Raw genomic sequence first — 12,898 nt, forward strand, 5'->3', positions numbered from 1 at the left:
TCCTTGTATTAAGGCAAGTTGCCCAGTCAGCATCACAATAAGATTTCAATTGTAAGCTTGAATCTGCAGAAAGGAACAAACCCTGTCCTGGTGTCTTCTTCAAGTATTTGACAATTTTGTAAGCTACTTGTAAGTGGGGTACTTAGGGGAACACATAAAGTGACTTAATTTATGCACTAAATAGAATATATCAAGCCTAGTCAAAGTTAAGTAAAGAAGCTTGCCAATTAGCCTTCTATACTGTGAAGGATCTGAAACTGGCTCACCAATAAAGTTGCTGAATTTTGCAAACTGCTCCATAGGTATGCTTGTAGGTTTACTAGCCAACAAACCTGTATCAGCAAGAAGATCCAAGGTATACTTCCTTTGACATAAGGACAAACACTTTGCAGTTCTAGCCACCTCAAGCCTAAGAAAGTATTTTAAAGTCCAAGGTCCTTAAGCTTGAATTTATTATCCAAAAACTGCTTGAAGGAGTTCATTGCATCCACATCATTGCTTGCAATCAATATGTCATCAACATACACCAAAATGATCATAATAGAACCTCCTTGAATTTTGGTGAAGATAGATTAATCAAATTTGGATTAAACAAATCCATGATTGACAATTATGGAAGACAATTCTGCAAACCATTATCAATTAGTTTGTTTAAGTCCATATAGAGACTTAATCAATCAAAAAACCTCCTCCTTGATGCCAAATCCAAGTTGTGGAAGCATGTAAACCTCTTCATGAACATCACAATGTAGAAAAGCATTGTTGACATCAAGTTGTGTCAAATGCCAATCATAAACAGTAGCTAGTGCTAGCAAAGTTCTAACTGTCACAAACTTGACCACAAGAGAAAAGGTCTCATAAAAATCAATGCCCTCAGTTTGAGTAAACCCCTTAGCCACTAAATGAGCTTTATACCTCCCCACAGAACCAACAGCCTTCAATTTCACGTTTTACACCCATTTGCACCCTATAGGAACCTTGCCAGGAGGAAATGGACACATAATCCAAGTGTTATTAACTTGAAGAGCATCAATCTTTGCTTTCATTGCATCTTGCCATCTAGGATCCAATATGACTTTAGCATAAGATTCAAGCTCCTTAGAAACAGATAACGCAAGAGCAAAAGCCCTATGACCAGTGGAGAGTTTATTATAAGCTAGAGTAGAAGTGATAAGATAGAGAATACCTGAATCATTAGAGGCAATGGAATCATGTGGCTGAGTAAGGGAAGCTAAAGCTAACACATGAGTAGAAGCAAAGTTGCAGTGGTAATCATGAAGATAAAAAGGGGCTTTATGAGATCTAGTGGACTTTCTTTGAGGTTGAGGTACTGGTGGAGAAATAGGAGCAGTAGGAGTAGAAGTAGAGTGCTTTGGGTCAGAATTAACAAGAACAAGATTAGGAAACTCATCAAGAGGTGCTACTATATATGTAGTATAAGGAGGTGTAAATTCTGCAGAAACAATAGGTGTACTAGACTTTGCAGAAACCGGTGGTGGATAAGACTCTAGAAGAACAAGTTGTTCTGGAAACATTGAATGAGAAGGTGTGGAAGAAAGAATGGAATTGGCTTTTACAAACCAGTGTTTAAAAGGGAAAATGGATTCCTTGAAAATAACATCCCTAGATACAAAATAGGTTCTAGAAGCTAAATCATAAAACTTGTAACCTTTTGTACCAAAGGGATAACCAAGGAATACACATGCCTTTGCCTTGGGATCAAATTTGGACCTGTCTCTAGCCAATGTGGAAGCATAACAAAGGCAACCAAATGATTTAAGGTCACTGTAGTAAGGAGTATGACCCAATAACATTTGAAAAAGGTGTAACATCATGCAAAAGAGGACTAGGTATTCTATTAATGAGATAAGTTGCAATGAGAACACAATCTCCCCAAAACTTTAAAGGAGGATTTGCTTGAAATCTCAATGCTCTTGCAATGGCAAGAAGGTGCTGATGCTTTCTTACAACCACTAAATTCTGTTGTGGAGTTTCCACACAGCTAAGCTGATGTATGATACCTTTAGAGGCATAAAAGGAGTTTAAAGCAAATTCAAGTCTATTATCAGATCTAATGATCTTGATAGGGACCTTGAACTATGTGAAAATCATATTATAAAAGGATTGAATCAAGTAGGAAGTTTCAGATTTGTGTCTCATTAAGTAGACCCAAGTACATCTACTATAATCATCCACTAAAGTAAGAAAATACTTAGATCCATTTAAAGGAGTAGAATAAGGCCCCTAAATGTCAGCATGAATCAAGTCAAAACAAGACGAGGAAGAAGAAACAAATGAGTGAAAAGGCAACATTTTTTGTTTGGAAAGAGGACAAACAAAACAATCAAAGCTTTTATTAATATTGCATGTAATGACATTTGGTACAAGAGATTATAACAAGACTAATCTTTGTGGGGGAAGGATGGCCTAACCTATAATGCCATAGGCTAGTCTTATCAACTTCAAAAATACATGAGTTGAAACCGAAAGAAGAAAACTTAGAAAGTTTAGAAAGAACAACAAAAATAGATGCTCGCAGTGAAACATAAGAGTTGCTTTGCAGTATGTAGAGACCTCCTTGCTTCTTACCCAACCCAATCATCTTCCAAAGCTGTAAGTCCTGAATGAGACAAAATTATGAAAGAAAGATACAACAATAAGATGGATTTTGAGTTAGTTTACTGCTAGAAATCAAATTGAAGGAGAAACTAAGAATGCAACGCACATTTTCTAAGAGTAGTGTAGGAGAAATTTTCACAATTCCAATATGTGTGACCTTAGCCCTATTTCCATTAGGTAATCTAACAAAATTTGAACTATGGAAGTTATAGAAGTAAAGAAATTGAATGGAATGAACCATATGATCTATAGCACCACTATCAAGAATCCAATTAGTGGAACTAATATGATTAGTAATAGCATTTGAAGAGAAAATAGAATATCCTAAGGAAGGAGTAGACTACATACCTAAAACCTCATGTCCTTGAAGACCAATAGAAGACTGAGTGATGATATTGGCAACTTGGTGTGTGTCAGAACCTCCTTCTAGTGGTGCTTGAGTACCAAAGTGGTTGTGAGAATTCAGCAAACTCATATTCTAAACGAGTCAGATTCACACTTTCATCAAAAGTGGTTTCAGCTGCTACAACATTGTTGGCAAAGGAACTAGCTTGTGGACCCTTGGTCTTAAACTTATAACCAGGGGGTAACCATGTAACTTGTAGCATTTATCAGTTACATGACCCAAAATTTTATAATGAGTACATTGAGGTCTCCCAAATTTAGCCTTGTTAAAACCTTTAGCAGAACCATTAGTCTTGACTACCAGAGTAGAAGACTCAGTGTTGATTTTCTTTCCTACCTTCCTCTGCTTCTCATCTTGAAGCAAAAGAGAAAACACTTTGCTCAAAGAAGGAATGGGGTCCATTAGTATAGGTATCATTGAGGCCCATTAAGAAAGACATGACACAATCTTCTACCTGATGACCACAAGAACAAATCCTATAATCTGAGAGTTCTTGCCATAATCCCTTAAATTTGGTGTAATACCTATTGATATTAAGATCTTCTTGAACCAAAGAACAAACTTCCTTTCTCAACTCAAAGATGCGAGGCCCATTTTCCTAAGAAAAATTGTGTTGAAAATCTAGCCAAACCTCCCTAGCTATCTTGAAGTAAACTACACTAGTTTGAAGATCCTTTGAGATGGAGTTGAACAACTAAGCTAGGATAGTGCCATTACATTTGCACCAAGCAGTGTAGCAAGGATGATCAATCGACTGAGGCTTTGGCATAGAACCATCAATAAAGCATACTTTGGACTTAGCATCCAAGGCAACAAGAGCAGCTCTACTCCAAGTGCTATAGTTCTTTTCAGTGAGGTGCTGAACAACAAGTGACACACCAGGATTGTTATTGTTAGACAAGAAATATGGACTAGAGGAATTTTCCCATGGCTAAATGGTTGGAATGGAAGTACTTGATGTACTATCACCCATATATTCAAATCAGAATTTATCTAATCAAGAACTAATACACTTCAATCAAGATTGATAGATTCTAAACCAAAATTCAATAAGAACAGCAACTAAAGCCTCAAGATTCTCAAAACGAGAATAAAATCTAAATCCACTGATCAAGCCAAGATTCAGATGGAGAATTCAATTGAAGAAACCCTAACATTCTTTTCACAAGAATAGAAATCAAATTTCACGGATCAAATCAAGATCCAGATGAAAATTCAATTACTGAAACCCTAAGTTTTGATCAATTTGCTAAGAATTGCAAAAGAAAGCAAAACAAAAGGGAAAGAAAAAGTGCAAGAATCAAGAGAGAGTATAGAAGAAGAATTTCTACTTGATCTAATACTAAGCACTGGAAGAAAAATACAAAAAAAAAAAGAAAAAAAGAAAAAAAAAGTGAACTAGCAAATTCAGAGAGTACCAAAACAAAAGCTCTCAACTAGCTATGCTGTGATACCATGTTAGAATTCAAGCACATACATCTTCAACAATGGTGAAAATCAAGGAAACCATGAGAGAGAGAGCGGAAAAACTGTATGTGAATCTTCATTTGTACACAGTTTAACATTTAATTTGAAGGTCATTCAAGCACAATTATTGAGGCTCTATAGACTATAGTTCCCTTCCACTAAGTCATTGTTATGTTAAATGTTGCTAAGTGCTTAAATTTTTCGGCCCATAACGTTGCTTCTTGGGCAACATTTTGTAATGGGATGGACCCAAAAGGTAGAGATCTAGGCCTGATTCCCCTTTATTCTTAATGCAATTATTAGTATTTATATTTTTAATTAAAAGTTAGAATACTATTCACACCCTACGAATCAGCTACTAAACCGACTCTACTTTTTCTTTTTAAGAATATAAGAATAAACCATAGTCCACTGATCCACTCTAGTCCCCTAATTCGTATTCAAATTTAAAATTTCTTTTTTAGAGTTTTATTTATTTATTTATTTTTGGAACCATTTTAAAAAATACAAAACAAAACATACCCAAATGTGCTTCCTTGTATCAATAGGAATACCGAATACTAAACCGACTTAAGCTCAAGGGGAACACCACTGACTTAATATTTGATTAAATCTATAAATATCACCACATTACAGTCCATTCCCATTCACATCAATCCTTACTATTCTTGATTTAATTAAAAAATTCTCTCCACTTCTCTCTTCTCTCTTTGTTTCAAGAAGTGAATCTGTGTGTGGTTCAAGAATGGCGTTGATCTTAAATCAAGTTTAATTATACATTTCCCAAAATAACTCTCCTAAATTAAAACTCAGCAGTACTCAGTACTCAACTCAACAGATGAGAGACGAGTCTAAATCTTCTGTCCCACTTTTCCTGCTCTACTCTATACTCCACCAATAAAAACTTGCCACGTGTTCATCTAATTAATTAAATACTATCATTATTGACTTATTAATGCTACGATTATTAATTAATAGTAGTATTTAATTAATTAGGTGAACACGTGACAAGTTTTTATTAGTGGAGTATAGAGTGGAGCAGAAAAAGTGGTACAGAAGATTTGGACTCGTCTCTCATCTGTTGAGTTGAGTACTGAGTACTGCTGAGTTTTAATTTAGGAGAGTTATTTTGGGAAATGTATAATTAAACTTGAGATAATCTTGCTATAATTTGGGTGTTATTAATTTTCTCTCTCTTAGGGGTCACGTTAATTTGGCAGAATATTCTTAAGGGGAAGATAATCTTGCTATATTTTTGGGTCTTACTAATATGGGAGTTTCTTTAGGCGAATCTTGAATGTAAATGTGAATTTTTTGGGTATTCTTGAACGTAAATGTTTTTTCTAGTTGGTTTCTTTTCAATCTTCTCATGAAAATATGTAATTCATTTTCTTTTTAGTGAGAAATATGTAATTCTTTTTTGCTTTGTAATATCTATGGTCTGTTTTTTTACTCAATTTTTTCGGCTTAAATTTTGTACTCTTTATGCACTTACATGATATAAGTTGGTTGTTCCTTTTTTTTTTTTTTTTTTTGGAGAGAGTTCCAACCTATGGCGTTTGCTCCTGATAATAGCTCTTTATTATTAGACCAAGACACCAATCAGTTTTTGGTGTAAACAGAGATTGAACCCCATATCTCTTATACAACCATTAGAGACTTTACCAACTGAACTAACTGACCCACAAGTTTTTTTTTTTTTTTTTAATGGTAACTGACCCACAAGTTGGTAAACCAATTTTTGCTATGGTCTCTTTTTTTCCACTCAAAGTTTGGTATAAGCATTGACATGATGTAATTATATATTGTCTTTTCTGAAGATAAACAAAACACTTAAATTAAAAAATTATTCTATTTTTTGCCACTATTTTTGGGGGGCAACTTTCATCGCAAGCCCTTTTAATTTTTTGGGAGTGTCTTTCATCCCATGTAATAAAAAACAACAAGATCAAATAATTCAAATATAAAAGAATTTCTTTTCGTTGGGTTAATTGGATGCCCGCTCCTGTGCTCTGTAATTGGGCATTTGAGAGATACTTTTGAATGAGATATTCTTCCCTTTTTTCTGCAAGACTCTTTTTTTTTTTTTTTTTTTCTTTTTCTTTTTTTGATGAAACTCCAAGACTCTCTGATAAGGTCTTGATGGATTCTGGTTGTATTTTGTAATTTTGGTTCAACGAAGCTTTACCTTTTATCAAGATTTTTTTAAAAAAAAGAAAAAAATAAGGACCAAATAACTCAAATAAACCCCAAACAAAACAAGAAACACTACTTTTTTTAAAAAAAATACACCTTAACCTGAAATATTAATTAACATTTCATTTTAAAGCCAATACACTATTAAAAAAATAAAAATATGAAATGGAAGAAATAAGTCAATAACACCTTAATGGTTAACCTGAAACAGGGTCGACTCTAAATCTAGGCCTAAAGCTCCCATGTCTCCCTTAAAAAAAAAAAAAAGCATCCAAAATTATATTATTATATTAACTGGTTTCATAACAAATTTAATATCTATATAAGTGATTAAGTGAGTTGCACACTATTTCTCCCACCTCTAATAAGGCTCTCAAAATATTGGCTTAATAAAAATCAAACTCAATTGAAATCTTAAATTATTTAATCTAAAAAAGAAAAATTAAATTTCAAACCATATAGTTTAAGAGTGTATAGATGAAAGTTGAAGGTTTCAAAAGTAACAAAGTTATTCATTAAAAAGAAATTGATCCAAGTGTGTATTCTGACGATATCTTCCTTGGGTTATTTCATATTTGTACCTATGGGCCCAAAAACAATTGCAAGTTTGTATTAGATTTTAACAGTCAAACGTAGTAAAATCGAACATTATCTGTTTTAGAACTTCCTGTATCACTCCTTGGCTTTGTAATTGTACCCGTTACCCAGTAACCGCTACCAGTGACAATAATAATATCAGACTCACCTGTCCGTGAATTTAATTACCCACAAACAAACATAAATTTTTCCAACCAAAGCTGATGTCTTTGTGAAACACAGACACATGATCACACAAAGCATATGTGGAAAACTATCAAGCACAAAAATCACATTAACAAACACTTTCAAAAACTCAGATATTTTTTCCTCTTTAACTTTACATTTCCTGATTCTTCACTAGCACCTAAACTTCAAGCAAGCTCCTTATTAATTATCATCACCAACAACAATGGTAGTTCTAAACTACATGTCAGTGACCTCTACAGCCACACCCATATCTCAGGACTCTCCAACTCCATCTGTACCAGACCCCAGGCAGACCAAGGTCATCCTCCCCAAGAAGAAGCCTCTCAAATGGTCCACTGGGGTGGCTCCAGGTGACTACGCTGGCCCACCCACCACGACTAAGCTCAGAAAGTACTGGGGAGGCGAGGAAGAAGACCCTTTGAGTTCTGATGAGTTTTTGTGGAACAAGGACTTCATGGCTCGCTATCAAAGACTGATTCAGGACCCTGAGTCTTCTGCTGAGGCCACTCCTACTAAGGTAGTATTTTTGTTGTATTAGCCTTTGCTCTTGGTTACTAGACATCTGGGTTTTCCTTTATTTGAGTGTATTTGTCTCTTTCTTGATTGAATTTTGTGGCTTTGTTGTTGAATTTAATTCTGGAGTATAGAATTTGGCTGTTTGAAGATTAATGGGCTTATTTGGTTTTGTTCCCCTCCGGTTGGGCTATTTTGTTAAATTGGTAATAGATTTCTGTGTACGGAATGCTTAATTTGAATTCAAAACTATGAGCTTTTTTATTCTATAAACAATGTGATTTTGTAGTTACTTTGAATTTTTGTTTAGTTTGGTTACTGAGAAGATTGGGCAAAAGAAAGAAAAGGAGAACTGAAACTTTGTATTATTCACTGACTTGGTATCCTGCAGAATGAAGTTTATTTAACCTAGTCATTTGAATTAATCTGAGTGCAAAACTTTTATTTTCTTTGGAACCAACAAGCAGACTATATTGGACTTTAAGATTCTTTGCCTTGGTTTTCTCAGCAACCAAGCACAGTTTTTGTGAATGAAAATTTGGTTTTCATTGGTGAATAAATTGCTTTCGTGTATACAGGAAAAGCCATCTGGGTTTCTAAGTTTAAACAGAGTCATGAGCCTTGACAGGTTTGTTTTCAACTCATCATTCTTTGGAATTACTTCAGTTACCCTTTGGTTTTTATTTATGAAATTGTAATTGTTTCCATTTATGTGATTAAAAATATGGGCATTAGTTTGGAAGTTGATTTGAGCAAAGAACTCACAGCTCCTTTGAAGCCTGCATTAGAAGAGCAAGTTGAGGCTACAGCTCAAGTATGATAAACGTCTGGAAAATTTTACTTGAGTTATTTATCTCAGCGAACTTGTGCATTTACAATTACTTTTCTCAGAGTGTTGGCCGCAAGTCACCTAGATGGAAACTGGTGCCAACACGGCGTGAGCAAGAGAAGTGGGATAGAGCAACCAAGGCTGCAACTGGAGGCAGTGTAAGTCATTTGTATCATTTTTTTTGTTAAAATTCAGAGAACTTCCATTCTTCATTATTGCATGAAATTCCTTCTGATTTCAAGCTAATTGCTTATCATTTAAAGAGTATTCTAGCTTTTGGAAAATAAAAGAGTTTGATATTTGCTTTAGGAAGAAGAAAAGCTTTTAAATGTATTTATTGGACCAAGTAATATTGGTGAGGATGCTTTGTATCTTTGAAGTTCTGATTTAGTGCTAACCTGTAGGATGTGATGTTTCGGGAAATAAGGAAACCTCGTGGGGACCCAGAAGTGTTGGCTGCTCAGTCAAGGGAACAGTATTTTAAGGTACTTAGTTGCAGTATGTGGGAGTGTCACCCCATCTTGCATTTGTCAACGTTTGTGTACTCGTTGTGTTCTTTGCTTTAACAATTTCTGATTATTCTTCTTTTTCAAATCCTATGTTTTTGCTTCTGCAGTTAAAGAAGAGGTTACAGATTCTCACTTTGGGTATAGGTGGAATTGGTTTAGTCTCTGCGTACATGTCTTATTCCCCTGAAATTGCTGCAAGGTATGCACATTTTAGCCTTATGAAAAAGAAAAATAGGAAAAAAGATTTGAAATCTTAATGTGTAAGCCAGTTGTTTGTTAATCCAGATACTTTATGGAAATTTAATTACGTAAGTTTAATTTTAACCCTGACTGTTCTCTACTGAAACCTTTAAATTAGAAAGCCAATTTTGTTTTATTCACTAATTTCCACAAGAGATGGTGCACTGTGCATCTCAGTTTTATTTTTTAGGCATCCACAAGCGGCTTTTCTGCAAGTGCACTTGAAAATGATTTCTACAAGTAGCTTTTCTTTGTGTTAGTTCCAAATGGTTGGTCCTCAAAATTTTTGTGCCTAACACTTTATTTTATTTCTACCAGTAGAATAAGTTACCAAAGTTCCTTTTGAACATTGAAGTTGTTAGCCCACAATTTGTCAATTTTCATGATAACACTAATGCAATCTCACAGTGAAGGATAGTTCATTTTGGCATTGACTATCTCTCATAACATCTGATGATATTAAACAGGAGTATTGAAAAGATTATTCACTCTTCATAACAGTTGATGTTCTGCTATCCTTTCATGTATTCAGCTTTGGCGCTGGGTTGCTTGGTTCTTTGGCGTATATGCGTATGCTGGGGAGTAGTGTGGATTCAATGGCAGATGGAGCAAGGGGGGTCGTCAAGTATGTGCATGCAACTTCTTGACGCTAGATGTTATTTATATATTTGTTCATTATCTTATAGCATACATGTTGCATCACATTGCATGCTTGATACTGTACCTTCTATAAAATTCATGCCAAAATTTTATTGATAATTTGAATTCCTTAAATTCAATATGCATACTTCAATTCGTCTGAATATATTTTGTCTATTTTCTCAAAGCATGTGCAATTATTTTTGTTTTATGATATTCTAAAATTTGCTCAGATTTTAATAGCAACTTGTGGCAAATTATTTGATGGCATATTGAATTTTCACATGAAGATGCCAGCTGGGCTGCTGGCTGCTAGTAATGCCCCACATTCTTTGATGATGGTCAATTTATAAGTGCAGGTGTCATGTGCTTCCTGCTTACCTATCGCCCTCCCCTGGAAAACATTATACATGTTTTTTTTTTTTTTTATATAATCTATTTTGCTAAAATAGTTAGGTTTTATCTCTCTCTCTCTCTCTCTCTCTCTCTCTCTCTTTTTTTTTTTTAATCTAGAACTAATACTGTAAAAGCCAAGTGTTGTAGCCTTTGTAAGTATGCATTGAGATGGAGTCTTCCAATGTGATTGAGGGAGATTGCTCCAGTATCTTATTACAGCATAGTGCTCTTAACTAGTGGCTTTATTAATGCATTGTAAAAGTTAATGCTTCTGATTTGAACGTTTCACCTGCATTTACAAAGAAACTTACTCACAATTTGAGGTTTTTTCTTTAAAAAAAAATTTTATTTTTTATTTTTGATTTTTTTTTAATATATATTTGAATAGATATAACTTTAAAGAGTGACTTGGAGGACTTATACACATATGGGCATGATTTAGGCTTGTTCCTGTATATCGCTGTTGCTGTAGGATTTCAGTTGGTTGAATTTGCATGTACCAAATTTGCCAAATAGCACAATTTTAGCAATATTTTAGGAAAAAAGCACCTTAACAAAGTTTATGTAGCACATTTTTGAAACTCGAGTTCCAATATGGGCTCCACTGCTTGACGTGCCACGCAAGCTGCTTGGAACTACAATTTGTCAAACTCAAGTTCCAAAAATGTGCTACATAACTAAAAAACTTTGTCAAGGCGCTTTTTTCCTAAAATATTGCTAAAATTGTGCTATTTGGCAAATTTGGCCAATTTGCATGTATATTTCTTGACTGTATTCAAGATGGCATAAGTGTGTTTGTACATTGTTAAAAGAACGGAATTATAACATGTTTTTATGAACTTGAATGATTATAACATGTTTGTATGAACTTGAATGAAGTGCATTCCATGGTTTCAGTTGGTGAGGATTCAATATGTTAATAGTTAATTGGTTGGGCCATGGCCATCTTGTGTTCTCAGATTTTTTTTTTCCATATCAAATATTGGAGTCATGCCAAGCAACTTTTTGTGCATATTTTTGGGGTCAAATGATGGTGATTGAGAAAAATATGAAATTTATAGTGTAGCAGTTTCCCTTATCAAGAATACTCTAGTGGGTTATTATGTTTTTTTTTTATAATTGGAATCAAGTGTGATGCTATCTAAGAGTGGGCATTGCTCAGTAGTACCCATGTTAGATGTGCAGTTGACAGCCATTTATGAAGACATTAATTGAACACCAATTTTGCATACTCTTAATAGTTCCCCATGGTTAACAAATGGAAGTGGATTCATATTCGTCCTAATCCTTTTATTTTATTTATTAAATAATGTCGACTGAATTTTCTGGTATTTGGCGTACTATACTTTCTTTCTTTTTTGGCAGGGGAGCAATCGCACAGCCTAGGCTTTTGGTTCCTGTTGTATTGGTCATGATCTATAACCGGTGGAATGGGTAAGTGCCTTTGGTTGCATCTCTGTTCGGAATGATGCTTCATCTGTTATTTTTGAAGCAGATGGACTGTTTTCTCTGTAACCCAACTTATGTTTGTAGCAATGAGTTCTAGCTTAAATGGCACCTCCTCTCCTTATAAGACTAAGATGGAGGGTGAAGTCAAGGGTGCATATATAATTTACCAATTAAGAAAATTGTAATTTTTGACTAATTTTTAACTTGTTCTTCATTTTCTTATTTTGCTTCATTTTCACTGCACTTACTCTAAGGCTTGTTCTTCACATTTGTGGCCCTTCACAATGTCGATTTTCAGGCTTTCAAGCATTAAGTTATCAATTTCACTGGACCTTAGCTATCAAAGATGAAATACTTTGCGATTTGAAGTGATTTTAGTATTTAGTTTGCTTGTTAGCTTCTGTAACTAATGTAATATGTTTCCCCATGGATAACTTCAGTATTATTTTTCAGAGAAGCTGTTTTGCTATGGTCTGAGCATGAGTTTAGCAACTATACCTCTGACAAAGCTATTTTTTGGTGTAGGATCCTTGTTCCAGAATATGGATATATGCAGTTAGAATTGATACCAATGTTAGTGGGGTTTTTCACTTACAAGATTGCAACTTTCTTTCAAGCTATAGAGGAGGCAATTGACATTGTTGGGGGAAAGAGCGAAGTTTAAGATAGATCCACTTCATACATCATTGGGAGTTCTATTATTTATCTGATGTTACAAAATTTCATGGCACAATTTTACAGCCAAATTCTTTCAACCTCATCTTATTGAGCTATATAGTTTGTATTTCCAACTTTTCAAATTTCAGATAATTAATGGAAAAAAAAAAAAGAAAAAGGATTTGCACCAAA

At 34.4% G+C, this 12,898-nt stretch overlaps 1 protein-coding gene across 1 annotated transcript; it reads left to right on the forward strand.

Annotated features, from left to right (window-relative positions):
- Positions 1-7,412: 7,412 nt before the first annotated feature.
- Positions 7,413-12,898, forward strand: LOC142637898 (protein CONSERVED ONLY IN THE GREEN LINEAGE 160, chloroplastic). The gene is made up of 9 exons (XM_075811861.1): positions 7,413-7,991; positions 8,566-8,615; positions 8,723-8,801; positions 8,879-8,974; positions 9,221-9,301; positions 9,433-9,524; positions 10,098-10,190; positions 11,966-12,034; positions 12,575-12,898. Exons 1-9 carry the CDS (start codon positions 7,677-7,679, stop codon positions 12,711-12,713), a joined length of 1,014 nt encoding a protein of 337 aa, XP_075667976.1. The 5' UTR covers positions 7,413-7,676; the 3' UTR covers positions 12,714-12,898.

Source organism: Castanea sativa, chromosome 6 (genome assembly GCF_040712315.1).
Source record: "Castanea sativa cultivar Marrone di Chiusa Pesio chromosome 6, ASM4071231v1".
Taxonomy (NCBI): Eukaryota; Viridiplantae; Streptophyta; class Magnoliopsida; order Fagales; family Fagaceae; genus Castanea; species Castanea sativa.

Bases quoted from the DNA above. Each gene is read 5' to 3' on its own strand.
- LOC142637898 (XM_075811861.1), top strand. From the start codon at position 7,677: ATGGTAGTTCTAAACTACATGTCAGTGACCTCTACAGCCACACCCATA. The intron at 8,802-8,878 runs GTATGATAAACG...TACTTTTCTCAG, and splicing joins AAGTTGAGGCTACAGCTCAA to AGTGTTGGCCGCAAGTCACC. The intron at 9,302-9,432 runs GTACTTAGTTGC...TTGCTTCTGCAG, and splicing joins CAAGGGAACAGTATTTTAAG to TTAAAGAAGAGGTTACAGAT.